Source organism: Salvia splendens, chromosome 8, assembly GCF_004379255.2.
Source record: "Salvia splendens isolate huo1 chromosome 8, SspV2, whole genome shotgun sequence".
In the NCBI taxonomy this organism is placed as follows: domain Eukaryota; kingdom Viridiplantae; phylum Streptophyta; class Magnoliopsida; order Lamiales; family Lamiaceae; genus Salvia; species Salvia splendens.
In genome coordinates, this window is record NC_056039.1 from 4397248 (window position 1) to 4425129 (window position 27882).

General features: G+C 40.4%; 3 protein-coding genes across 5 annotated transcripts; 1 reads left to right on the top strand and 2 right to left on the bottom strand.

Annotated features, from left to right (window-relative positions):
- Window positions 1-151: 151 nt before the first annotated feature.
- LOC121743356 (transcription initiation factor IIA large subunit-like) lies at window positions 152-9708 on the bottom strand. 2 transcript variants are annotated; one of them, XM_042136646.1, is made up of 11 exons: window positions 9400-9706; window positions 9025-9198; window positions 8712-8930; window positions 3901-3952; window positions 3695-3753; window positions 2650-2769; window positions 1768-1884; window positions 1005-1068; window positions 764-921; window positions 560-643; window positions 152-469 (listed from the first exon to the last, which is right to left on the bottom strand). In XM_042136646.1, exons 1-11 carry the CDS (start codon window positions 9526-9528, stop codon window positions 446-448), a joined length of 1200 nt encoding a protein of 399 aa, XP_041992580.1. In that variant the 5' UTR covers window positions 9529-9706; the 3' UTR covers window positions 152-445. The 2 variants fall into 2 exon arrangements, with proteins under 2 accessions (XP_041992580.1, XP_041992581.1); XM_042136647.1 differs by lacking the exons at window positions 3695-3753; window positions 3901-3952 and having other exon boundaries at window positions 9400-9708.
- A 3573-nt stretch (window positions 9709-13281) lies between these two features.
- LOC121743357 (tropinone reductase homolog At2g29260, chloroplastic-like) lies at window positions 13282-20855 on the top strand. Its single transcript, XM_042136648.1, has 5 exons — window positions 13282-13515; window positions 14371-14578; window positions 20059-20275; window positions 20361-20467; window positions 20553-20855. Exons 1-5 carry the CDS (start codon window positions 13322-13324, stop codon window positions 20739-20741), a joined length of 915 nt encoding a protein of 304 aa, XP_041992582.1. The 5' UTR covers window positions 13282-13321; the 3' UTR covers window positions 20742-20855.
- Window positions 20818-25648, bottom strand: LOC121743358 (methylsterol monooxygenase 2-2-like). Of its 2 annotated transcripts, none has more exons than XM_042136649.1 (7): window positions 25436-25648; window positions 23901-24038; window positions 22988-23133; window positions 22166-22285; window positions 21844-22056; window positions 21660-21740; window positions 20818-21186 (listed from the first exon to the last, which is right to left on the bottom strand). In XM_042136649.1, the coding sequence occupies exons 1-7, from the start codon at window positions 25463-25465 to the stop codon at window positions 21105-21107; spliced, it is 810 nt and encodes a 269-aa protein (XP_041992583.1). In that variant the 5' UTR covers window positions 25466-25648; the 3' UTR covers window positions 20818-21104. The 2 variants fall into 2 exon arrangements, with proteins under 2 accessions (XP_041992583.1, XP_041992584.1); XM_042136650.1 differs by lacking the exon at window positions 25436-25648 and adding an exon at window positions 25153-25425.
- Window positions 25649-27882: the final 2234 nt, after the last annotated feature.

Here is a 27882-nt window from a genome sequence, read left to right on the forward strand (position 1 = left end):
TTCATTAAAAGGAGACGCATGAGGGTCATGCGTCTCTCCCAAAGACGGAATTAAAAAAAAATCTAGTACAAACCCGGAATCTAAGTTCTATTCTAGAACAAAAAAAGAAAAAACCCGATATTTAACATGCACCTACATTTCGAAAATCACGTACACAAAATGAAACAGATAATCGAAGATTAAAATGTAGGTACATTTCGTCGTAGAAATGTAAAAAGATGAAGATATCAGTAACATAGTATATCCGACTGAGTACACAAAAATGAAATTATACAGCGATCCTTCAAAGTTATAAACTCTCCCTTCTGTACATTGCCGCCATCGAAACATGTCTCACTATTTTCCATTCCTTAAAAGAAAGAGACCAAATACAATGCGAATATTCATGTTCTCTACTGAAACCGGAGCCTGAGAGATCTAATGGCTTAAGTGTCTCTCCTATGAATCAAAAGTCGAATTCTCCTGTTGCCTGGTGAAAAGCCCAATGCCCAAACCATTACAGATAAAACACACACGTGAGTAATGAACATAGAAGAGGAACATACAAAGGAATCATAACCTTGTTAAACAGAATGTCTTTGTTATTTACGCGCATAATGCCATTCTTCAGTGTGCACTTCCACCTGCTCTTGGTTCTTGTCACCTGTATATTATACAAGTATATCATTGGGAATATCGAGAGGATACAGCTAACAGAATGAGATAACTATCATTGGAAAAAAACCAGAGTATACAATAAGATTTCGCAGGTTCAGTTCAGTACCTTGTCAAACTGAGCTAGAACCAGATCATTAGTAGTGTTTAGATCCTCCCCCTGTTCCAGGTCGTCCAGCTCATCATCATCATCTTCATTTAACGGTTCATCGTCATCATCATCATCTACAGGTTCCTTTGGAACGAGAGGAGTTGCTGCTTGCATCTCTAGAAATGCAGATGGTTTCACATTAACAACGGTGATCAACAGTTCTGGCATACGGAGGCACTCAATTTAGGCAACAACTTACCATTGGGCATAGGCGTGTTCACTATGTTGTAGTCTTCATTGATAACTCCTTGATAATTGTACATCTTTTAAGAACCAAACAAGGAACCAAATTCGTTTAGAGAGAGATGCATTATATATATATATATATATATATATATAGAAAGAGAGAGAGAGAGAGAGTCTCATAATCAATTAATGAAATATGTAAATGATATACTAAGTGATACTACAAAGGGAATCAATAATATCAGCCATATTTAACCCATAAATTTACAGGAGTAATTACGAAAAAGTCAATCTGAAAACTAAAGGTTCGTCATTGTGTTAAGTAATCCTATTTTTTTAACATAAAGTTAAGTCATGCAAACTTCAGTTCTCTATCAGGCCATCGTAATAATCAACTCTCAGACAACTACAAGAGATATCCTTGACATATTAGTATGTTCTATCTATTGGATAAATTAAGTGTGCTACGTTAGTAACGGAAATAGTTTGAGAAAAGATTGAAACCTCCATTTACATCTAACACATTGGTGGCATAGTCTAAAAAAATGTTAATAAAGAAAAATACAAGTTCTCACAGCGTCCAGCAACTGGTTCTGGAACCGAAGAGGCCCAAAAATCAGTTAAATGAAGTCCTTACAAGTTACTACAGAAGCCAAACCCCCCATCCCAAGGCCGCACTCAGAATTGCATAGGAGCAAAACAAAGGATGACTACACACAGGTGGCTATCAAGTTCAAATACTACAACCAATATGACTCTCACAGAGGTAAGCTCACATTGGGAGTAGAAAGTGCATCATCATATGGATCTGGTATGGGTCCGTCCGACTGAGGAATCCTACAAGGCAGTGATCCTTCTTGAACAGGTATTTGTGCAATGCTCCCTGGACCCACCTGCCAAAAGTATGGAGTTACAATTAGAAATAGAAGAAAGCAAATGTTTTACAAGTTTGAAATGCTTAACAGTTCACTGAAGTCATTAGCAGAGTGAAGGCAGGTGATTCATCACAGACCAAAGTCATATCCCTAATCATCCATGGTAATAATGGCTATCAATTGTTGCAAGCCATGCTGCATGTTCTTCTACAAGATAACCATATTAACATGTGAAAGTGTATTCTGTCCGAAAGGGGAGAAGTTAGCCTATTGTGTGGTAAAGTTAGTTATGCATTTCGGAAATTCGTCTTCCCAGTTACACGTTTCAAATGTGTATTAAGGTTACGCATTCTCAAAGAGCGTTTCCCTTGAATACGCATTTCAAGGATGTGTGATTACCTTTTTTGTAAGTAAAAAAAGGCTCCATATCCGGAACCTCGAATCTATTCTCCCCCCAAACAAAGAAAAAGGCATCTAGACATAAGGTCTACTGTAGAAACTCCCCATGAGTATAAAAGAAACACATCATCCATGTGATGAATCATGCACCCACAGTTATAAATAAGATGAACTAGACAGCCACGTAATCCAGAAAGGTCTGTGTTAACAATTTTTTTACTTCTCAAATAATGATTTGAAAGTATAAGACCAGTATAGGGGTTTATCAACGAACTGTGAATTATATCAAACCAACTGCCAGGAGGCTTAGTTCAACTTAATCTCTGTGACAACTTAGTGGCAACATAATTGTTGCTAGTCTGTGGCTTAGAATCAAAACTTCACCTTCAACACCTCAGGTGAAACATCTCCAGCTCCATCCTGCTGGGGGATGTATCCACCAGAATGATACTGTGGAGGAACGTCCTCACGTTTTCGTTTTCCAGAAGGCATCAAGAAAAAATCCTGCATTGTGTTCTTCAGCATTATATCCTTTAAGAGTGAAATGAAACAATTTGCAACATTGTTTTTACATAAACAGATTAATAGTGATGGTGTGCATAGATTAAAAGAGCATCCTTAACGAGCCTTGCTCCCAGTCAAAATCGTTCAAACAGAAAACCAGAAAGAGACTGAATTTGATAGTTTGCAGATCAACATTGCTGCAAGATTCAGTATAGTAATAGTTGGATAAGAATAAGACTATCAAGGGATGATAGCATCACCTACCAACGCATTTATATATTGTCCTGAAAAACTTGGAAGACTTGATTGTCAACAAGGCAAGAAGTTTCCTACTTCTCCTATTATATTCCTCACACATGCACTTCAAATGCAATGACTTCTCTATCTAGTCACTGTAACCAAAGTGTGGGCAGATATCTAGCAAGATACGAGAAAGAAACACATATTTAAGTATAAAATGGGTGACTAACAGGAAAAGGACATTGACATGCTTACTTCCTTTTACAGATTACTGGTATATCACCTAAAAAGCACCACTCCATTACATTTCATATTCAATTACCCGAATCTCTACACCACTACAAACTAAAAAGAAGAGGTGATTCACTTTTGGTGTTCTTCTGTCAGGTCAATTACATTCTGAACAAGTATACAGTATTAGCTTTAAAATTAATACTACACTGAATAATTAGATGAGTGCAGAATACATCAAAGAGAAGATTGCACTTTAACCGTTACAAAAAGAGTGTTATTGAACTCCTAGCATCGAAATAGGACAAAGCAATTTGCATAGATGAAATGTCCGTACATTATCAGGGTTGTTTTTCACATTATCGGGCATATATCTACTTTATAACTGATTGGGCAACATCTATCTAACTCAATTAAAAACTTGAAATAAAGATGAACATCAAATGACAACCACCTGAGTTGGTGGATGATTAGGTGCTCCCTTGTCACCCTCTTCCCGACCTTCCACATAAGCTACAAAGAAAGACAGGTTGAGTATGAAACTAGTGAGGATTAATGCATTCTACCAATTAACAAATTTTTTTATATACTGCAGCCATGTACATCTACATAGTTACTTAAGAGAATGCATTGTTATAAATCATCACCTATTACACTCACCAACATTCACATCAAGAGGAGGCCTTTGACTCAACCAAGATGAAGGTGGCTGCTGCAAGTGTAATATATAGAGTTCAGTTGAGCTACCTATCACCGAAAGGGAAAAAAAAGTGCGCAGAAATGTTAATTATGGAACCTAAAATATCTCCTACCATGTTTAGGATTTGTTTCCTTGAAGTATATTTCCTTGTGATAGATTTATTCCTTAAAAGATATTTCCTTATGGAATATGTTTCCTAGTTTGACTAGAATTAGGGCTCTCTAGTTACTTATAAATAGAGGTGCTCCCTCATTGTTAAATCATCCTGAAATTATATAGTGAAATCTCTGGCTTGGCATCGCCCCCAGACGTAGATACACATTGTATCGAACTGGGTAAACAACTTCTTGTGTTCATTCTCTTTCATATTCGTGATTGCCTGTGTTTATTTCCCAACAACTGGTATCAAGAGTCTAGGGTTTAAGAGGCAGAAATCACGATGGGGATCAACGAGAAAATTGCTGTAGAGAAGTTCGATGGATCTGATTTCGGATTTTGGAAGATGCAGATTGAGGATTACCTGTACGGTAAAGATCTCTGGAAGCCTTTAAAAACCAAATCCGAAAAGATGGAACATGAGGAGTGGGAGCTGCTGGACAGAAAAGCGATGAGCGCGATTAGGCTATCATTGTCCAAGGATGTGGCTTATCACACGACTACAGCAAAGTCGACAAAGGAGATGATAAAGATCTTGGAGGACATGTATCAGAAACCATCAACGGCAAACAAGGTACATCTGATTAGACGATTGTTTAATTTTAGAATGCAAGAGGGAAAGCTGGTGCAACAACATCTCAACGAGTTCAACATGATTACTTCGCAACTGAACTCGGTTAATATAAAATTCGATGATGAAATTCGTGCCCTGATTTTGCTATCGTCTCTGCCTGAGAGTTGGACTGGCACAGTGACAGCAGTTACTGCTGCAGAGACAAAACTAACAGTTGACAGAGTAAGAGATCTGATGATTGGTGAGGAAGTTCACCGGAGAGAATCAGGATCTTCTACTTCGGGATCAGCACTGAATACAGAACAGAGAGGCAGATCGAAGGGAAAGCAAAATCGTGGAAGATCAAATTCCAGAGGAAGGAGTCAATCCAAGAAGGATTTGGATAAAGTTAAATGCTGGAATTGTGATGAGTTTGGGTATTTTAGAAATCAATGTGAGGCACCGAAGAAGTATAAGAATAAGGATCAGAAGGACAAGAAGACAGCAAACGCTACCATGTCTGATGACGATGGCGAGGCGTTGGTCTTGAGCGTCAGTAGTCCGATGGAATCGTGAGTATTGGATTCTGGGGAGTCGTTTCACTCCTGCAGCAATGTGGAGATAATGGAAGACTACGTTTCTGGCGATTTTGGGAAGGTACATCTGGCTGATGACGAGCCCTTAGATATCGTGGGAAAGGGAAACGTGAAGGTAGTGACGTCCAATGGATCCGTAATAAAACTGAATGGAGTCAGACACATTCCTGGATTACAGAGAAGTTTGATTTCGATTGGGCAGCTTGATGCAGAAGGGTACACCGTGACGTTTGGCTGCAACAATTGGAAGATTACCAAGGGAGCTATGATAGTAGCTCGAGGTAAGAAGGAGGGTACGTTGTATACCACAACTAACTCCAAAGATTGCATTGATATTGCAAGTGAGGCAAATAATGCAGATTTGTGGCACTGTCGTCTTGGCCAAAGATAATGTGCTCAAGAGGTTTACTGCCTGGCTTGAAAACTGTTGAAGTTGGCCTGTGCGAGGATTGCGTGTTTGAGAAACAGAAAATGGTGAGTTTCTCAAGAGGAGGCAGAAAATTGAAGACACAGAAGTTGGAGATGGTCCACACTGATCTATGGGGACCAGCACCTGTGAAGTCCCTAGGAGGCTATGAATATTATATGACTTTCATCGACGACTCTACTCGAAAGCTATGGGTTTATTTTCTGAAGAGTAAATCCGATGCGTTTGACGCTTTCAGGAAATGGAAAGCCCTTGTTGAACCTGAAACCGGGATGAAGGTGAAGTGTCTAAGATCCGATAATGGAGGAGAATATGAACTTGCAAAGTTCAAGGAATTCTGCGCCGAGAATGGAATCCGCATGGAGAAAACTGTGAAAGGAACTCCACAGCAGAATGGAATCGCAGAGCGCATGAACAGAACGTTGAATGAGCGAGCAAGATGCATGAGGTTGAAAAGTGGATTGCCAAAGAGTTTTTGGGCAGATGCAGTCAACACAGCTGCATTCCTAATTAATAGAGGTCCATAAGTTCCCTTGGAGTTTCGGATACCCGAGGAGGTTTGGACAGGAAAAGAGGTAAATCTATCTTTCCTACGCATCTTTGGTTGTGTTGCTTATGCTCATGTTAGTTCCGTTGAGAGAAGTAAGTTGGATGCTAAATCTATTAAGTGTACGTTCATTGGTTATGGAGGCGATGAGTTCGGTTATAGACTCTGGGATGAGCAGAACCGTAAGGTTATTCGCAGTAGAGATGTCATCTTCAATGAACAGGTATTGTACAAGGATAGATTGGAGGCGTCAAGTCCTAGCAGTTCTGAGCCACAAGTGGTTGAGCTAGACATCTCAAACTCGAGTGGGAGCAAGGAGAGTCAGAATGCTGAAGAGGTGCTTGAAGAAGAACCAAGCACTCCACCACCGACTATTCCGCTGCCTAAATCGACTAGAGAGCGACGTGCACCTGATAGGTACTCGCCCTCTAATTTCTATTTGTTACTTACTGATGGTGGTGAGCCCGAGTGTTATGCAGAGGCAGGAGAAGGCCCTGATAAACGAAGGTGGAAAATTGCCATGGATGACAAGTTTGCCTCTCTTCTCCTAAATGGCACATGGGAGCTTGTGGAACTTCCTAAAGGGAAAAAAACATTGCATTGCAAGTGGGTCTATCGAATCAAAGGTGAAGCTGATGGTAGCAAGCGCTACAAGGCTAGGCTGGTTGTCAAGGGATTTGAGCAACGATACGGTATTGATTATACAGATGTGTTCACTCCTGTTGTGAAACTAACTACTATTCGTTTAGTGTTGAGTATGGTAGTTGCAGAAAATCTATTGTTACATCAGATGGATGTAAAGACGGCATTCCTTCATGGTGATTTGGAGGATGAGTTGTACATGACACAGCCTGAAGGATTCATAGTAAAAGGAATGGAAAACCTTGTATGCAAGTTGAAGAAGAGCTTGTATGGTTTAAAGCAAGCTCCAAAGCAGTGGTACAAGAAGTTTGATGGATTCATGATGGAGATTGACTATTAAAGATGCTACGCTGACCATTGTTGTTACTACAAGAGGTTTGACAAGAGCTATCTTATTCTGTTATTATATGTTGATGATATGTTGATCGCAGGAGGTGATCAAAAGGAGATGGATAAGTTGAAAAGGCAATTGTCTGAACGATTCTCCATGAAAGATCTTGGAGAGGCTAATCAAATTTTGGGCATGAGAATCGAGCGTGACAAGGCGGCAGGAAAATTGTATCTTTCGCAAGCTGCTTACATTGGTAAGGTTTTGGAAAGATTCAACATGGATAATTCGAAGCCAGTAAGTGTGCCTTTGGGCAGTCACTTTAAGCTGTCGAAGAAGGAGTCGCCGAGTACAAAAGAAGAACGTGCTGAAATGAAGAAAATTCATTATGCTTCAGCAATTGGCAGTATTATGTATGCAATGGTGTGTACGAGGCCTGATATTGCACAAGCAGTGGGAGTAGTGAGCCGGTTCATGGGTGATCCGGGCAAGCAACATTGGGAAGCAGTTAAATGGATCCTTCGATACTTGAGAGGTACTACAGAAAGCGTCTTATGTTTCAATGGCAAGAATGTCGAGCTGGTAGGTTATGTGGATGCAGACTTGGCGTCCAATGATCTTGATGGGAGAAGAAGCACAACCGGGTATGTATTTACTTATGGTGGTACTGCTATTTCATGGACTTCTAAGTTGCAGAAGACTGTTGCTTTGTCTACTACGGAGGCTGAATATGTAGCTGCGACAGAGGCAAGCAAGGAGATGGTGTGGTTGCAGAGTTTCTTAGATGAACTTGGGAAGGAGAACAAGAGTAGCATACTCTACAGTGATAGTCAGAGTGCTATTTTCTTGGCGAAGAATCCAGCGTTTCATTCTAGGACAAAGCATGTGGAGTTGAAATATCATTACATCCGACACCTAGTGGAGATGAAAATCCTGCAACTTGTGAAGATACTTGGAAGTGAGAATCCTGCAGGTGGTGACCTTAGAGAAATTGAAGCTATGCATAGCTTCAATTGGCCTTGGAACTTGAAGAGAAGGTTAGGCGATGCTAAGCGGATGAAGGGATGAGATCACGAGGAAATGGTTGTTTAGGAGTTGTTAGTCTCCAAGTGGGAGATTGTTAATTATGGAGCCTAAAATATCTCCTACCATGTTTAGAATTTGTTTCCTTGAAGTATATTTCCTTGTGATAGATTTATTCCTTAAAAGATATTTCCTTATGGAATATGTTTCCTAGTTTGACTAGAATTAGGGCTCTCTAGTTACTTATAAATAGAGGTGCTCCCTCATTGTTAAATCATCCTGAAATTATATAGTGAAATCCCTGGCTTGGCATCGCCCCCAGACGTAGATACACATTGTATCGAACTGAGTAAACAACTTCTTGTGTTCATTCTCTTTCATATTCGTGATTGCCTGTGTTTATTTCCCAACAAGAAATTGCTTGTAAACTTATTTGAAAGTATCAATCAGAATTTCCTAGCTATATTTAAAAAATGAATCAGAAATATGCTCAGCATACCATATATGGGCTGGGCCTTCCAGCTCCAGCTCTCATCTGACCCTCACCACCATTATCATTATTCGAGGAGTATTCATTGGGGGTTATCGGGGTGCCACCAGTGGGAATGCTGAAGTACGGACTGCTGTCATTCCCAGGAAGAGGAGTTGGAGCTGTTCCAGGAAGGGGAGTCTGAGCTGTTCCAGGTAATGGCGTCTGCATAGGTGTTTGTAGTGGGGTCTGAAAGCCCCAAGCAAAAACATTAACAGTACAAAGTTAAGGCATAATACCATCATTTTAATCCTCGACATTAACAATAGAACCAAGCACTCACCGGAGGAAATAGCATATCAGCAGTGGGAGTTTCATACTCCTCAGTGCCTTCATAGGGTACGTTAAGATCATGGACAGGGTTCGGTGTGACTGGACCTCCTGCTGCCTTTTGCTTCGCGGACCTATCTATCGGGCCCCAAATCGCGCCAGCGTGAATCATTTTAAATTCCCATATCTGCGAAATGTCCACCAAAAAACAATCAACAATACTATTCCAGCCGCAGATCTAGCAATTTCAAAACCCTAAAACTACTCAAACATCCTTTAATGAAATACTAAATCGTAACATACTCTTAAAACCATACAAAACAAAATTCAACCACTAAACCCTAAAACAGCTCAAAATCCAAAATTAAGTGAGCGTATGATAAATTACTCCTTGGAGCTCAGCAAGAACGTCATCTCCGGGGCCTCCGTCGTTGATGAACTCATCCCGGACCTTGTTGATGACGTCCTCGATGACGTGGATGTAGATATTGCTGGTGCTGGTGCCGGTGCCCGCCATTTCTTCGGAAAAAACCTAGAATCAAGCAACGTGAAAGCAGGAGCTCCGAATCGAAATCTTCGAGGGTAAATTGAACGGATTAAGGAGTGAATTGGAGAGAGGGAAGGTCGCCGGCGATGAGAGAAAGGCGGCGAGAGGAGGGGCATGTGATGGAAGAGGGCGGAACAGAAATTTTGAATAGAGAGTGGAATATAAATAGGTTTGCATCCGTTTTCACGCCTTAATTCCACGTGGCATCATTTAATGTCCACAAACTCATGACATACGTATATTTGATTTTTTGCTTTTAAAAGAATTTAGTTACTCCATATTCATTGAAAGGTTATTATATTTAAATTTAATAGTCATATAAGCAACAAAAGATGAGTATGAAGCATAGATAATTACAAACAAATTACACTTAAATATCTTAAATTAATACAGTATGTAAAAACATGCTCATACAAATATAAAATAGTAGTACCGTATAAATTGTACTCCCTCCATCCCCAAAGAATATACACTTTGGGGACGGAACGAATTTTAATGTAAAATTGATAAAGTAAGAGAAATGTAGAGAGAAAAAGTAATTAAAGTATTGTTAGTGGAGAATGGGTCTCACTTATTAGACAAAATTACAAAGTGCATATTCTTGCGAGACGGATTAAAAAAGAAAAAGTGTATATTCTTGATGAACGGAGGGAGTACTAGTGTTTAGTTTTCGAAAAATACAAACTAGAATCAGTAATTTACTCTAGTTGAATTAGAGTTTGCGTACCTCAAAATAAAAAATTTGTATTATAAAAAATACTCTAGATCATGTATCCCCATCTAACATATCAAGACAAATACATCATACTCCCTCTATTCGCAAATAGGAGTTCCGTTTTCCAATTCTAGTCCGTGCGGGAATAAAAGTCCATCACATTCCATTAACTCACTCCACGCACATATCATTTAAAACTAATATTCCCTCGTCCCCAAAGAATATGCATTTTGGGTTCGGCACGGATTTTAATACAAAATTGGTAAAGTAAGAAAGAGAAAAAAAAAAAGTAAATAAAGTATTGTTAGTGCAGAACGAGTCTCATCTCATTAGAGAGAGAAAAATTCAAAATTTAGAAAGTGCATATTATTGTGAGACGGACTAAAAATGAAAGAGTGTATATTCTTGTGAGACGGAGGGAGTATATATAAATGAGACTCGTATTGCACTAAATTTCTTCCACTCACTTTTCTTAACATTTATTAAAACCCGTGCCGGATAGGAATGAGACTCTTATTGCAGCAAAAGGCAATTCCGTCGCCTTGGCGGCCCCCACACTCCGGCCCGACATCATGTGAGGGGGGTTCAATCAGAATACGCAGTAGCCCGTTAAGGGGAGGCCTTAACCCACTGGCTAGGAATGAGACCTTATTCAAAGACGGAGGGAGTATCATTTTTTGCAGAAAAACAATAAGTTACTAGTAGTATTATTTATTCAGAAGATAGATACATCTTTAGAAGTTAGAACCCTATGTTTGATAACCTCATACTAGTTTATTCTATGTCCAAACTGCATTTAACAAATTACTAACTTAGCGCATACGGTTTGCAATGTGACTTGCATACCGGAGATATGTGTTTGTAACCCACCGCCAGTAGCTATTAATTATCGTTTTTCTTTGTTATGGTTCCTAATTCATTGCTTAATAGTTCATCTTTTTTTTAACATACTAGTAGTAGTAAATTTCCTTATTGCTAGATTAATTTGTTTATACTTTTTGGGTGTAATTTTTGTTTGTATTCTTATGTGTGTAAATGTTGTTCTTTATATCTAAGAATTTTAAAGAAAAAAGTAGTAGTACCATATTTAGAGCATCCACAATACTGGACGAGTCGGCGGACGAGCGACCGGCGAGCCGCTCGTCCACTATTGCGACCGGCGAGCGGTCGACGGACGTGCCAGATGGACGACCCCTCGTCCGTCGGGTAAGGCGCTCGTCCGTCGGCTCATCCGCTATTGTGGGTACCCGACGGACGAGAGCATTTTTTCATTTAAAAAAATCTATATATACGGCTCGTTTCGGTTCATTTTCATTCGCATCACTTGTATTAACGAGTTTCTCTTCTTTCACTCTACATTTCTCGACATCCCGAAATGGCTAGTGGTAGTGATAGTGGTAGTGATAGTGGTAGTGTTGGTGGTGCGGGTGGCAGTGGTTGAGATGGTGAAGCAGCGCGGCAAATCCGCGAACAGATACGGGCCTATACGTCCGCTGAGATTAATAGCCTGATGAGGGAGGCCTTGCAGCAGCAGCAAGCCCGCGGTACCTCACCCAATCCAGCATCGAGCTGTAGTACACCGCGACCACGTCGTTGCACACCAACAGTTGTTTGACGACTATTTCGCTGAGCAGTCGCGGTTTGGGGACAACTTCTTCCAGCGGCGTTTTAGGATGCACCGTGATCTAATTATTTGCGTATCGTGAACGCTTAGAGCGTCGGTACAAGTACTTCCGATTCAGGGAGGATGCGAGTGGCAGACCTGGTCACTCGCCTATACATAAGTGCACTGCTGCAATTAGGCAGTTGGCTTACGGAGGCGCGGCCGACATGTTCGACGAGTACCTCCACATCGGCGAGACAACTGTCCGCGACTGTCTCAAGTATTTTTGTCAGGGCGTCATTCGAAATATTCGGGGAGAAGTACCTGCGGAAGCCTACCCTCAAGATTGCCAGGATCTGATGGATATGCATAGGACGATGCATGGGTTTCCCGGGATGTTGGGCAGTATAGATTGCATGCTTGGGAGTGGAAGAACTGCCCCACCGCCTGGAAGGGGCACTACACAACCGGCTTCAAAGGCAAGAATCCCACGATGATCCTCGAAGCCGTAGCTGACTACCGGCTGTGAATTTGACATCCATATTTTGGGGTGGCCGGGTCGAACAACGACATCAACGTCATCCAGTCATCGCCCATTTTCAACGATCAGTGCATGGGCGTCGGTCCGACCATCAGTTTTGTCGCCAACGGTAACAGCATCATATGGGCTACTATTTGGCGGATGGGATATACCTTAGGTGGCCCGTCTTTGGGAAGACGATCAGATGTCCAATCGAAGAAAAGAAGGTCTACTTTGTGAGCCGACAAGAGGCAGCGCGCAAGGATGTAGAGCGGGCATTTGGTGTGCTCCAGGCTCGATGGGCAGCGGTGAAGGGTCCAATCCGTTTGTGGTATGACGAATGCATTGCTGATATCATGTACGCGTGTATTATCATGCACAATATGATCGTCGAACAAGAAGGTCCAGAACTAACTGATTGGCCAATGAAGATGTTGTCGGGCCAAGCCACGACGTGGCCACCACCAGTGTACGAATGGGGATAGCTCATGATGACGCCGCCCGGCTCCAAGCACATGCCGACATGCGCCAATAAGAAGCTCATATTTGACTCCAGCAGGATATAATTGAAGAGTTGTGGACGCGGAGGGGTGTACGTTGATATTAATGTAATTTCTTGAAATTGTTCTTTTGTTTTTTTTAATTGTACTTTTTAATGTTTTTAATTTAATGAAATTATGATTGCATTTTCTCTGTATTCGTGTCGAATTTTGAATTCCATATTTAAATTCCGTATATACAATGTGAATTTGTTTTTTGAGAAGTCTTGGTGTTCGTCCTAGTGCTAGTCACTATTGTGTAGTGGGAAATCTTAGTAATATGGCAGTGGGGTGGGAAGTCCAAGTGTCCTTCCTATGGTGGATGATATATATCGTCTCTACCGAAATTCACAAGACTTTTAGCACGGAATAATTACAAAGGAAACATGCCGCCGGCCATTTACTTCGGCACCGCCGCGTCCGTCAAACTTTACAATGCGAGATCCACGACGTCAGCTGGCTCCTCACTTGGACGCCACCGCCTGTTGCGCTTCACGACGGCCGCCTCCGCCGCGAAACCCTCACGCTGGTCTCTTCGTGGCTCCACCGCCCTCGTCACCGGAGGCACCAGGGGAATCGGGTATGGCTAGCTCCAATCCACAAATAATTTCGCTTTTGTTTTGCTTCAGCAATTTTTGGATGTGCGTTCGTTTCGTTTTAACTTATACGATTTAGATTCATATTCAAATTCATGGCTCTGCCTTTGTATTTTTCAATTTTGAAAAATGTGTTTGTTGTATGTCCCTGCTAAAAATCGCATTAACGCTATGTGAAAAGATGAGTGTAATCTGAATTAGATTTCGACGAGAAATGACTGAAAGGAAGAATTAAGTAGAGAATAGACCATACAAGAGATTAGATTAAACAAGGGAGTAAGAAGGTGGGGATTCTGCTAACTTGCAAAGTTCAGTTGCAGTTACTGTAGTTTGCTTCTTCTATTCAGTTGTGAGTCGACTAGTTGAGGCTGAAACACATCGCATAACACTATTCCAACATTGCAGTTTTGCTCACACTCTTACTCTCCCAGTTCACTTAAATACTCTTAAGGTGGGGATTCTGTTAACTTGCGAAATTCAGTTACAGCTACTGTAGTTTGCTACTTCTATTCATTTGGGAGTCGACTAGTCGAGGCTGAAACACATCACATAACACGATTCAAACATTGTAGTTTTGCTGAAACTATTACTCTCCCAGCTCACTTAAATACTTGTACTGGATAGCATGATTCCATTAGTGAGTTTTGATTCTTGAGATGGTAGCTCGACTTTGACTGCATAATTTTTGCTTAGTTCTTTATTCAAATGCATGGGATCAAGCAGTGAGGAACACGGTGCTCATCATTGCTTATCAATATCAGTATCACCTTCGTTGATGTTTAAGATGCAATATCTAATGCGGACTTTTTCTTCTTGTTCTTTCCATTTTGACCTTCTAGGCATGCAATTGTGGAGGAATTGGCTTCTCTTGGCGCCACAGTGCACACGTGTGCAAGGAACGAAGATGAGTTGGAGAGAAGTCTGAGGGACTGGAAAGATCAGGGTCTTGGAGTTACAGGCTCAGTGTGCAATGTATCTTCTGAACCTGACCGGGAAAGGTTACTCGATCATGTTAGCTCTGTGTTCAACGGGGAGCTCAACATTCTTGTAAGTTAATCGTATAGTATCATTTTAGAACATGGAATGAATGAGATGATGACATTTCTCGTGCATCAATGTATCATGTGGTGTTGGGATTCAATACGCACAAGACTTTCACACACTCAGGTGAATCACACACACACTCACAGTTGTATGATAACTCACAATGCAGAAGAACACACACTCACACTTAGAGTATCGAAGATGGTAATCTTGGAGAGAAAACTTGAAAACTCTTTATTGATTTTCACTACTCACTACGTACATGGTTTTGAGCTATTTAAAGCTCTACAATCAAGTAGCAACTGCTACTAACTAACTACAAGAAGAATCAAGAAAGCAAGAAGAATAACTGCTACATCTCGGCTAACTAACTGCTGCTCCAACGGCTAGTTTCTCTAGGCCGAACTTCCTTCTCGGTTCAAGACCGAACTGTTGCTTCTTCTTTCTCGGCTCAAGACGAACTCTATTCTTGACTCAAGACCGAACTTTCTTTTCGGCTCACAACCGAGCACTCTCTTCGGCTCACAACCGAGCTCCCTTCTCGGTTCACAAACCGAACTCCTTTCTCGGTACACAAACCGAACTCCTTTGCTTCTCGGCTCAAGACCAACTGTCTTCTCGGCTCAAAGCCGAACTCAAAGCCGAGCTCAAAGCCGAGCTTCCTTCTTCTTCTCTTCTTCTTCCAACTGAAATGAGCACTCCATTATTACAATTCTCCACCTGAGGGCTCATCTCAGTTCTCGCACAAACATTGATCAACTTCTTGCAATGATCAAACTTGTCTCTACTTAGAGATTTAGTTAGCATATCTGCCGGATTGTGCAAGGTGTTAATCTTAACCACCTTCACCCTTCCCCTTTCAATCTCATCTCTAATAAAGTGCAACTTTATGTCTATATGCTTGCTCCTTTCATGGAAACCCGGATGTTTAGCCAAGCATATAGCTGAGCTGCTGTCACAATGAATCACCATTGTTTCTTGGTCAAAACCAAAATCAGAAATCACTCCCTGGATCCAAAAGCTCTCCTGTACAGCTGCAGTGAGAGCTATATACTCTGATTCTGTAGTTGAGAGAGCAACTACACTCTGCAGACCTGATTTCCAACTGATCACAGTTCCAAACATGGTGAACAAATAACCTGTTTGAGACTTTCTGGTGTCCAGATTTGCAGCATAGTCTGCATCACAATACCCCTGCACAACCTCCTCAGATCCACCTTCCCAGCCATTGAACACAATCCCCCAGTCCTTAGTTGACTTCATGTACCTCAATATCCATTTAAGAGCATTCCAATGCTCCTTCCCCGGGTCTGCCATGTATCTGCTAGTCACTGAGATAGCATGAGCAAGATCTGGTCTTGTACAAATCATAGTGTACATGATACTCCCAACAACACTAGCATAAGGGATAGCCTCCATCTCATCAGCCTCTTGCTTAGTTTTAGGAGCTTGTTCCTTTGATAATCTGAAACTCTGGGACAAGGGTGTTGAGGCAGGTTTAGCATTCTCCATTCTGAATCTCTGCATAACTTTGTCAATATAATCAGTTTGCAGCATCCACAGCTTCTTGCAGCCTCTATCTCTCTGAATATGTATGCCTAGGATCTTCCTTGACTCTCCTAGATCCTTCATTTCAAAGCTCGACTTCAGATCTTGTTTAACTTTCTGAATTTCTGTCATAGAAGGGCCTGCAAGTAGCATATCATCCACATAGAGTAATAGGTAGGCAATGGGAGTCCTGCCTGCCTTCTTGATGTAAATACAATCATCATATTCTGACTTGGAGAAGCCAATCTTCTTCATCTGTGCATCAAACTTCTTATTCCACTGTCTAGGACTTTGCTTAAGTCCATAAAGACTTTTCTGTAACAGGCACACCTTGCCTTCTTCTCCAGTCTTCACATAGCCCTCTGGCTGTTCCATAAAGATAGTCTCCTCTAGATCCCCATTGAGGAAGGCTGTCTTCACATCAAGCTGTTGTAGCTCCCAGTCTAGCTGGTTCACAACTGCCAACAAGATCCTAATCGAAGTGTGCTTAACAACTGGAGCAAATACTTCATTGAAATCAATTCCTTCTTGCTGTGTGAAGCCCCTAGCCACCAGCCTTGCCTTGAATCTGATTCTATCTTTATCAGTGGTCTCAATCTTTTTCTTAAACAACCACTTACAACTGATCAGCCTCCTTTCTTTTCCATCTGTAGTCAGTCTGGATTTATCCACCAAAATCCATGTTTTGTTCTTGAGTAAAGATTCCATTTCCTCATTCATGGCTTCAATCCACCTTTCTCTGTCTTTACTCTTCATGGCTTCTTTATATGTGAGAGGATCTGCAATATCAATGCTCTCAGCAGCACAAAGTGCATAGTAGACCACATCAGAAAACCTTTCAGGTGGTCTTGTATTTCTTCTGCCTCTATCTCTTGCTATCTGGTACTCTCTGGCAGAATCTGCTGTAGGCTCATCATTTTTTCTACCTCGAGCTAGAGCACCATCATCCTCTGGTTCAGACTCACTTTCTGAGTCAGAGGCTCCACCTGCTCCTTGGCAAAGTCCCACTGGCTCCACCTTGAGGAAATCACTCTCAACTTCATTGGAGTCCAGCTTCCTTTTTAAGTATGGCATCTGATCCTCCAAGAACACAACATCCCTACTCACCACCACCTTCTGCCTACCAGGCTCAATGCACCAGAGCCTATACCCCTTAACACCCCTCTGATACCCCAGCAATATGCATTTCAGAGCCCTAGCCTCAAGCTTACTTTGCCTAGCATGAGCATAGGCTGCGCACCCAAACACCTTGTATTTTGAGTAGTCACTATGGGCTCCATACCACATGTAATCAGGAGTCTCAGACTTAAGGGCAGTAGATGGACACTTATTGATGAGATAGGCTGCTGTATACACAGCCTCTCCCCAAAATCTGTTGCTCAGACCAGAACTGAGTAACAAGCACCTTACTCTCTCTAGGATAGTCCTATTCATCCTCTCCACAACACCATTTTGCTGGGGGTTACCAGGAACAGTGCGGTGCCTCTTCATACCCTTCTCTTTGCAAAACAGATCAAACTCAGTAGACAAGAATTCCAAACCATTGTCAGTTCTTAGGCATTTAACACTCCTTCCCTTCTCTAGCTCCACCTCTTTACACCATATCTTGAATTTTGTGAATGTCTCTGATTTTTCTTTCAGTATGTACACCCACAGTTTCCTAGTGTAGTCATCAATAATAGCAAGGTAGTATTTCCCACCACCAATTGAGCTTACAGGTGAAGGGCCCCAGAGATCACTATGTATGTAGTCTAATGGGGCTGTAGAAGAGTGAATACCTGTAGGATAGGGTGCCTTCTTTACTTTTCCAAGTATACACTGCTCACAGGGGTCCATCTTGTTGAAATCTCCAGAGATCAGGCCCTTCTTGATGAGTTCTTTCAAGCTTCCTTCTGCTGGATGGCCCAATCTCTTGTGCCATAGCATTATGGAATCATCTGACACTGCATTGCTTTCTCCATCAACAGCCTTAGCCTTCAGATAATAGAGAATGTGCTCTCTGTCAGCCTCCATCATCACTGCATTCCCAGATTTCACAAGCATCTTTCCCTGACTCATCAATATGGTGAACCCTTTCTCCTCCAACATTCCCAATGAGATGAGATTTCTTTTCACTTCCGGAATATACCTCACCCCAGTTAGGATCTTTATAGAGCCATCTTGCAAACTTAGCTTCACTTTCCCTATCCCTTTGATCTGACACACATGGTTATTTCCAAGAACTACAGTCCCTGATGCTTCCTGAAGATCATGAAACCAAGATTTGTTGGGGCACATATGGAAGCTGCACCCTGAGTCCATTATCCACCTGTGACTGATCCCATTATCACTGACATTCATGAGTTGAGCAAGGGGATCAGTACTCTCTACACAATCAGAAGTGTTGTGGCCCTCAGAGGCTAGTTTTCTCTTCCAGGCATGGCAGTCCTTCTTCAAGTGCCCTGGTTTCTTGCACCAAAAACATGCTCTGGTTTCCTTCTGAGCATCAGAACTTGAGGGTTTAGAGCCCTCAAACTTTTTCTTGAAGTTCTGTTTTTTGAACTTCTTCACATTCAAGGCCTCTGCAGCTTGAACATTGGAGCTTGCAGAGCCTCTGCTGGTAGTCTTCTGGAGTTCCTTAGCCATCAAGGCCGAGTAGACTTCTGCATAGGTGATAGGCTTATCTCTGCCATAGATAATTGCATCACTCAACTGGTCATACGAGCTAGGCAAGGCATTCAATGTAAGAATGGCCTTGTCTTCATCTGAAATTTTAACATCCACAGAGCCCAGATCATCAATGATCTTATTGAACTCCTCCAACTGCTCTATGATAGATTTTTCACCAGAAAAACTATAGGCATAGAGCCTCTTCTTGAGATACAGCCGGTTAGCCAAAGATTTTGCCAGGTAAACTTCATCTAACCTGTTCAAGATCTCCACCGCAGTCTTGGCTTCTTGAACTTCCCTCAAGACCTTATCTCCAAGGCACAGAATCACTGCAGAATGTGCCTTGAGCTGCATCTCCTCCATCTTTGCCTGAGCTTTATCATCAAGCATTGGAGCCTTTCCTTTCTCTTCAGTATTTGCAAGAACTGCGGCCAAGCCTTGTTGAATCAAGACCGCCTTCATCTTCATCTTCCACAGGCTATAATCATTCTTGCCTGTGAACTTTTCTGCATCAAGCCTTGCTGCCATCTCTGAAACCGTTTGATCCTCTGCAAATCAGCTTCAATATCCCCTTCCCACAGACGGCGCCACTTGTTGGGATTCAATACGCACAAGACTTTCACACACTCAGGTGAATCACACACACACTCACAGTTGTATGATAACTCACAATGCAGAAGAACACACACTCACACTTAGAGTATCGAAGATGGTAATCTTGGAGAGAAAACTTGAAAACTCTTTATTGATTTTCACTACTCACTACGTACATGGTTTTGAGCTATTTAAAGCTCTACAATCAAGTAGCAACTGCTACTAACTAACTACAAGAAGAATCAAGAAAGCAAGAAGAATAACTGCTACATCTCGGCTAACTAACTGCTGCTCCAACGGCTAGTTTCTCTAGGCCGAACTTCCTTCTCGGTTCAAGACCGAACTGTTGCTTCTTCTTTCTCGGCTCAAGACGAACTCTATTCTTGACTCAAGACCGAACTTTCTTTTCGGCTCACAACCGAGCACTCTCTTCGGCTCACAACCGAGCTCCCTTCTCGGTTCACAAACCGAACTCCTTTCTCGGTACACAAACCGAACTCCTTTGCTTCTCGGCTCAAGACCAACTGTCTTCTCGGCTCAAAGCCGAACTCAAAGCCGAGCTCAAAGCCGAGCTTCCTTCTTCTTCTCTTCTTCTTCCAACTGAAATGAGCACTCCATTATTACATGTGGCTTAGTGGTGAATCAGTTTCTGCACAAGCCTTATATTGCTTTTATGTATATGGCTTCAGTAGATAAACAACGTTGGAACAAACATCCGGAAACCTATGGTTGAGTTCACATCCAAGGAATTCTCATTGGTCATGGGAACGAATTTCGGATCTGCTTTTCACATATGCCAACTTGCGTATCCTCTACTGAAAGCCTCGTCTGCAGGAACTGTTGTGTTCACCTCTTCAGTCTCTGGTTTCGTATCATTGAAGAACATGTCAATCCACGGAGCATCCAAAGGTAATATTCACTTGTCTCGATATTCATGCTGGAGTTAAACGCTAAGTACTAATCTAACCCGCAACATATCGTGTTCTGTGTCTAGGTGCAATCAACCAGCTCACAAAGAACCTAGCATGTGAGTGGGCAAGTGACAGCATTAGAGTGAATGCAGTTGCTCCATGGTATATTCGGACATTCATGGTGGAGCAAGTAGGTTTCGTTTTGCGTTTACTTTTCTTCTGGTGTTTCAGTGTCAGTCTTTTCCTATGTTTATGATACCATTCTCGTGCTATAGGTTCTGAGCAACAAAGAATACTTGGAAGAAGTATATGACAGAACCCCAAAGCGGAGGCTTGGAGATCCAACTGAGGTGTCATCGGTGGTGGCTTTCCTTTGCCTACCTGCATCGTCATATGTCACCGGCCAGATAATCTGTGTTGATGGTGGGATGTCTGTAAACGGCTTTTCTCCAAAATTTATGTAAATTATGTAAAAGAAACTGAGTGACGTGCAACCAGACCTTCGAGATTCTAACGTCATAGCCTTCATAAGATTCACAATTTGCATGAATTGAATTGAATTGAATATTCAGTCGAAATGTTGAATAGATGATTCAGAATAAGGTGGAATTGCATTCATGTGGGTTATATGCAGGACACAAAAAATCCATAACGAACCACAACCTAATTCCACACAGCATAAACTGTTGATAAAAAACAGAGAAAAAACTAAATTCAATCTTCAACCAAGATGATCTGGAACCATATCCCACAATTGAAGATGATGCTCCAAGACTGTAATCTATCTATCATGTTACGATGCAACCAACGAAGATCAGTCGTCGGTATTACATGTCTTTCATAGCCATCTCTTCTCCTTCACTTTTCAGTGCCTTCAGCTTTCTATAACCCGTGTCGGTACCGAATATCCTGCAAATTTATAGGTTAGAAGCAGCGGTTGAGAATACAATACTGGTAGCAATTTTCGGATTCAAATACTTTGATTTGTAAAAAGGCCACAAAATGATGGTAGAAAATTCAATTTCCTAAAAGTGCATTCTCTTTGGTTGTCAATCTATCATGTGAAAATTTCTCTCGCTTTAAATTCCTCCTTTCTTTTCCCTCATTTTCTTCAAAGAAGAGTTTCACTCTTTCTTATTCCACCTTTTCGCTCCAATGAGAGTTAATATTATTACACCAATAGATCATGATAATGATATCATCTTTCATTGGAGTGGGAACTGAGGAATAAGAAATGTGACATTCTTCTTTATAGAAAATGATTGTGTAAAGATATGATGAATTGAAAATGAGAGAATTTTCTTATCTTATGACGAATTTACAATATGATGAGAACGCACTCTAGAAGTGGACATAAGAAAACAGAGAGTTAGAAAACTCACCAGTCCATGTAGACAAAAGTTGATGAGTAGTTGCCACTCTTTGTGTACAGCAGTCGGTGATGATAGTCATGGAAATCAGCACTGGAGTCGAGAAAGGAATTATGAACTTAAAACAATTTAAACACAGGGTAAAAATAATAAAGGCTCGTGTTACTCAAAAGAGAAAAGATACGAGTATACGAACCCGCCATATAAAGGTAAGTAGTTTGAGAGGCTCCATGGGAAATGGTATCCACAATGTGCCTCCACGGTTTCAAGCACTCTAAGAACCATCCATAGCCAGAGTGTTATTAAGTGGGGACCCGTGATTGCAGGACCAAGTATTGTAGCAAATCCAAGAAATAAAATCTCAGCAGGGTGAGCATATTCAGAAGTCAATCCAAATGGTGTTGCATATCTGCACAAGCATTGAGCATATGAATGCTTTTGGCATAAAAATATCATAGTACTTCTTACTTCCAGTGGAATGAATTTATTTATTAAAGAATGTTTATATGTTAACTCACTCATGATGGACACTGTGGACATGCTTGTAAAGCCATTTTGTATGTAGAATCCGGTGTCCCCAGTAGAATACGAAATCCTCCAGGATGAAGTAGAATAAAACCTGAGTTGAGACCACTTTCCTGCAGAAACATGTATCTGAATAAACAGCAAGTAAAGGCAACCTATAACGAGAGAAGTCAGGCAGCAGCAGAGTTTCTTCTTTTCTCTTTGAAAGAGAGAATATAAATTATATTTTCACCCTACATCTTTCCCACTTTGGAGTTTCTTTCCTTATCTTGATCTAAAGGAAACAGGAAGTTTATTGACATCCCACAACCCCAACTACAATTTAAACTGAACCACATTCTAATTCTTCCTGCATTTAAACCTTCCATGGTGTATTATTCTATGTGTGACTGGATTCATTTGAATTCATATTGGATTTTACTCATCTTCTCCAGTTCATATCAGTATAATTTCTGAAAGAATTGACAATAGAGAGGCACCATTAATCATTTCATTATCAAGAAATCAGTGAGCACAGAATCTTCATAAAAGAATTGCATCTGGAAGAGAAACAACAAATCATTGTTCAACCGAGGTTCAGATCATGCTAAAGTCTGAAACTACTTCAGACCAAGATTATCATAATTAAGTAAAGACTTCCAGTCCGCCCAATTCAAGCATTAGAGTATAAAGAACCTGAAACAACAAATCATTGTTCGACCGAGGTTCAGTTCATGCTAAAGTCTGAAACTAGTTCAGACCAAGATTATCATAATTAAGTAAAGACTTCCAGTCCGCCCAATTCAAGCATTAGAGTCTAAAGAACCTGAGTATACCAGGATGGCAACGGAAGGGTACTTCGCATGCCCATAAATCTGAAGACGGGATATGACAAGATCATAACAGGTAGGTTGACACAAAAATGATAGAGCAATAGCTTGGTGATACATTTCTCTTGAGCATCAACTGTGTTGTTTTTAGTCTGCACGGACACCACAAGCATCTCATAATCATAATTGCATTCCAATTTCCATGTGATAATGTAAGACAAGCAAGAGGGTCAAAACAGGAAGCAAATTTTGGATGCTTGACAGTTACGTGTAATTACAAATTTGCACAACCTCTTCTCCTCCTCCATCCATACCCCTTTTCAACAATATTAATATTTATCTCTTTGCTCTTCAATTTCATATATTTGTTCTAAGTTAGAGACAGAAAATTGGTGTAGAATGGAAGTCATTAGACAAAGAAAACTATTATGAATTACAATGAAAAATGACCAATAATAACAAAAGATTTGTGATCAATCATAAGAAATGAATAACTCTTTGGGAATGTTATTAATATTCTGCTTGTCCTCTCACCAGAAAATTTTCTGAAACTTTTACAGTGACATGGCAGCAACTACATCATAAAACAAGTATACTCTAAAGTTTCAATTATCAAAGACAAATGAAAATTATATATTTTTTAATTTTCCACCAAGTTATTTTGAGTGAAAGAGGATGCTGCAATGTTCTGGTTAAGATCTTTACTCCAAAATCCCCAGTTCTCAAGGTACCGAAACAACAGACACAGAGTAGCAAAATGCTCACAGAAAACACAAGGTGAGTGATTGACAAATTTCTCAGTTCATTCCTCGTCACTAGATTACGTAATTTTAAATGAGTTTTGTATCACAGGACGCATGACTGAGAGACAATCAATGTTCACAAAAAAACTTTCAACTATGAAGTCACTAGATTAAACCTGAATTTTGTATTGGTTCAGCCATCCTGCCCTTTCCAAGAATATGAATGGAAGTCCAGACAAAAAGAATACACTCTCATGAAGAAAGAAACTTCCAAGACATGCCAGTTGAAAGTCACTAAAATTGGTTATGAGATACTGCAAAAACAAAATATAACAGCAGATCAAAATAAGGAGTAAGAATACTTTTAATGATTAAATTACCCATAAAGAGCGTAAAACCAGGTCAGTATTCGTCAAGGATAACACTGAGAATTCAAAAGTTAGACTACGTTCCAATGCATAACAACATCTGGCTGAAACTCAGATTAGTAGTATGAGCTCTTTCAAATACAATTGTATATATGTACAACCCATGCCTTAACACAACCCAAGAAATGATAGCAACAATCAGATTTACTTATAGGTCCTAAACTGGAATACATATTTTTCAGAGTCCACCTTTGATTCTCTCTCCTCCCAAGGATAAGCACAAAATATACAATAATGCAGAAGTTATTTAGTTTCAGGATGGTATATAAAGGGATAATACAAAAATCAATCTTATTGAGAGATTTCCTCCATGAGGTACATCTCCAATAGCCTCCCAAGTTCTAAACTAGCATAAAAAGGACATTATTCAACCACGTCAAGTTAGTGTGTAGCCACAAAAATATTAAAGTGTACTTGAAGAAGGGGAGTCAAACAATCAACACAGGCCACCTTGAAGCAAAGCTCCATCGTGATTTTCTCCTCTTAAATGCTTTTATGATTTCCTTTATGGAATATAAACTAGGTGTCATTTCAATTGTTTTCGATTGTTTGTAAAACCCAACTAACATTATTCGTATGCAGAATTTGACACCGGTAGAGTATAACATGTTCACTAATTCTCATTTACTTAGCCCAGGAACATTACTCCGGTTCATTAGGCACTGGGAAACAGTTATAACTGTCCTATTGTGGATATGGCATATTTTTTCATCTCAAACAAAACCTCCAATACCCAGCCCCATATTATTCACACTTCAGCAAACTTTTGGAGGTGCCAAAGTAGATAGATGTTTCAGCATACCCCTAAAGACCTGATTCACTTGTTCTATAATACCGAGTCTATCAACAAGAAGTTTTTGTTATTTGATATTCCAATCAGTGCGAACTTCATTACGAAACACTGCCTTTTTATCCAGGTTAAATGTCACGAGAAAAAACAATCCAATACATAAATAAAAAGAATATATATACATCATCTGAAAAATCATCCACATCTTACATGCATCAATCACGGACATCACTCTTCTCAGCTCAAGATCGTCGAGAACCAGATAAGTATGACAGCGAATTAAAAGGCAAATCACAACAGTACAGCAAAAAAGCACTCAGGCACGACAAACCGAATCTCAAAATGAAAATGTTAGATATGCAAAAAAAACATAACTAGCAATCAGAAAACAGATCCGACGACAAAAACAACGAATCCGACGCAATCAACCAATAATTTGAGCCACAGTGACGCTAATCTAGGGCACATCAGATGATTAAATCGAATTCATTACAGTCCAGGCGGAGTCGACGACGGACGCCATGGCGAATGCGCCGCAGCTTCTGACTTGATCTCCGCGAAGAAAACACCAGAGACAGTGGGCGAGTGTCGATGGAGATGAGCGATGAGTGTATGATAGAGAGCGAGAGAGAGAGAGTAGGGAAACGACAGTCTGTCACGGAGAGCTCTCTTTATATATCTGCACTGCACCAGATATGTGAATGTGTGTGTTTGCGATTAAATTATTATAGCTGGGTTTGTTTGATACACGTCAGCTAGCGAGCGCGATAAAAATCAGCAAAATTAAAAGGCAGGGAAGAACTTTCTGGTTCTGAAAACGACAGCCCTCTAGGCTATAAGAGCATCAATAACTCCGGCCCGCAACTGCCCTCTAGGCTATAAGAGCATCAATAACTACGGCTCGCAACAGTTGCGGCCCAGACTCCAACTACTTTAACCCTGCAGACCACAACCCTGGCCGCAACTAATAAATGACACTATTCACAACTCCAACTTATGTTACTTATAAAATAGAATACGTTGAGCAATTATAACACGAGAAATTCATTTTTAATACAAAAATAATAAATTATACACTAAAAATATAAAAAAATTTGAATAAAAAAAAGTGCAAATAAAATTAAAAAAAGTGCAAAAAAAAGTGCAAAAATCCCGACCCCTTTCCCTCTCCATCTTCTTCCGCTTCCTCGTTCTTCTTCCTCCCCCTCCCTCTCCTTCTTCATCTTCTTCCTCTTCCAAATTAAAAATTCAGAAATCGTGAACAGTAGCGGCCCCGGGAGATCTAACGCGAGGACGGGTCGGACCCCGGGACCGGCCTGGGCCGGAACTTCACACCCTCCATCACTTGTGCCGGGCCGGGCCTCGCCATTTGCGGCCCGACCATCCGCGTTAACGATGCCCTAAGGGCATCATTAACTTCGTCTTGTATTCAGGCCCCAAGTCCCCTCCACGTCATCATTCCCCTAAATTTGAGTCCCGGGCTACAACTGCTCTAACCATATAGGCTCTAACCCGGGCCGCAACTAATAAATGACACTATTCACAACTCTAACTTATTTTACTCGTAAAATAGAATACGTTGAGCAATTATAACAACAAATTCATTTTTAATACAAAAATAATAAATTATAAACTAAAAAATATAAAAAAAATTAGAATATTAAAAAAAAGTGCAAAAAAATATTTAATTTTTTTAAAAAAAAAGTGCAAAAAAATCTCTCCCATCTCCCTCTCCGTCTTCTTCCTCTTCCAAATGCATAAAAATTCAGAAATTGGTGAACAGTAGCTGCTCGAACCCCCTCCAACCGGAAGCTCCATCACCCGCCAGGCCGGACCCCGGGACCGGCCTGGTCCAGAACTTCCTCCCGTCCAACTCGCGTCTCGGGCCGGGACTCGCGATTTGCGGCCCGACCTGTTGCGTTAATGATGCTCTAACGGTGTGGAATATGCTACTGAGTCTCATCACATGAGTCACGTTTGGTCTGGGTACGGATTTTAAAAATATATATATGTTAGAAAAATTAGTAAAATATAAGATTTATTTTTTATATTAATTTTATAATAAAATATGAGTGAAGTAAATTAGTGGAATATAAGATCTACTTAACATTTTTGGTAAAGGTGAAAAGTGACTCTTATTGTGAGACGTACTAAAATGACAAAATGTAGCTCATATTGACATCGAGTTAGTAAATATTTTCATTTTTCTCTCAATAAATCATGTTATTTTGTCGTAAATTCGAACCAACCATTTAAGTCTTTTAAACTATAACCGTTTTTCACCGACTAAACTAAAATTAGCACACTAATTCAACCGATTTGATCCGGTTTCAAATTTTGGAACTGCCATTTTTTTTGGGCAGTATCCCTAGTGACAAACATTTTAAGTGCACTAAATTTACTTTACATAAATCTTGTAAAAGCTTATGCTCTATCAAGATTTTAGTTGCTTAGAGAATAAAATGTATTGTACTAGTAAACTTAAGAAAGGCATATTCTAATTACAACAATGTTGGTCGATTTTAGTGAAAGTCAATTAATCATGTTAGTATTTATTATAAATTCGACCATTTTCATTTTTGAAATTATAACCATTTTTCACCAACTGAACTAAAAATTAGAAAATACATATTGATTCAACAGATTCAATCCAGTTTCAGAATCCGGAACTACTAATTTATTGGCTACGTCCCTAGTAACAAACATTTAAGAGGCGTTAAATTAGTTTAGTGAATGGTGAAATTTCGAGCCTTTGATTTACTATATGTTATTCAAATTGAGGATTAATGTCTCAATCAATGGGATCTACCAAAAAGAAAACGACAAAAGTGGGGGTGAGTGCAAATCTGTAAATAGTTTATGTAACGTGGATTCATACGCATCAGTAATGATGTGGTTTATTTAACCGTTTGTTTCAAATTTAGGCCTTGTGTTTTTATT

Bases quoted from the DNA above. Each gene is read 5' to 3' on its own strand.
- LOC121743356 (XM_042136646.1), bottom strand. From the start codon at position 9,528: ATGGCGGGCACCGGCACCAGCACCAGCAATATCTACATCCACGTCATC. The intron at 8,931-9,024 runs GTGAGTGCTTGG...TGGGGCTTTCAG, and splicing joins CTGATATGCTATTTCCTCCG to ACCCCACTACAAACACCTAT. The intron at 1,069-1,767 runs GTGAGCTTACCT...GGTTCTTAAAAG, and splicing joins ATGCACTTTCTACTCCCAAT to ATGTACAATTATCAAGGAGT.
- LOC121743357 (XM_042136648.1), top strand. From the start codon at position 13,322: ATGCCGCCGGCCATTTACTTCGGCACCGCCGCGTCCGTCAAACTTTAC. The intron at 13,516-14,370 runs GTATGGCTAGCT...TTGACCTTCTAG, and splicing joins GGAGGCACCAGGGGAATCGG to GCATGCAATTGTGGAGGAAT. The intron at 20,276-20,360 runs GTAATATTCACT...TTCTGTGTCTAG, and splicing joins AATCCACGGAGCATCCAAAG to GTGCAATCAACCAGCTCACA.
- LOC121743358 (XM_042136649.1), bottom strand. From the start codon at position 25,465: ATGGCGTCCGTCGTCGACTCCGCCTGGACT. The intron at 22,286-22,987 runs GTATACTCAGGT...ATGTTTCTGCAG, and splicing joins ACCCTTCCGTTGCCATCCTG to GAAAGTGGTCTCAACTCAGG. The intron at 21,741-21,843 runs GTTCGTATACTC...TCTCGACTCCAG, and splicing joins TACTTACCTTTATATGGCGG to TGCTGATTTCCATGACTATC.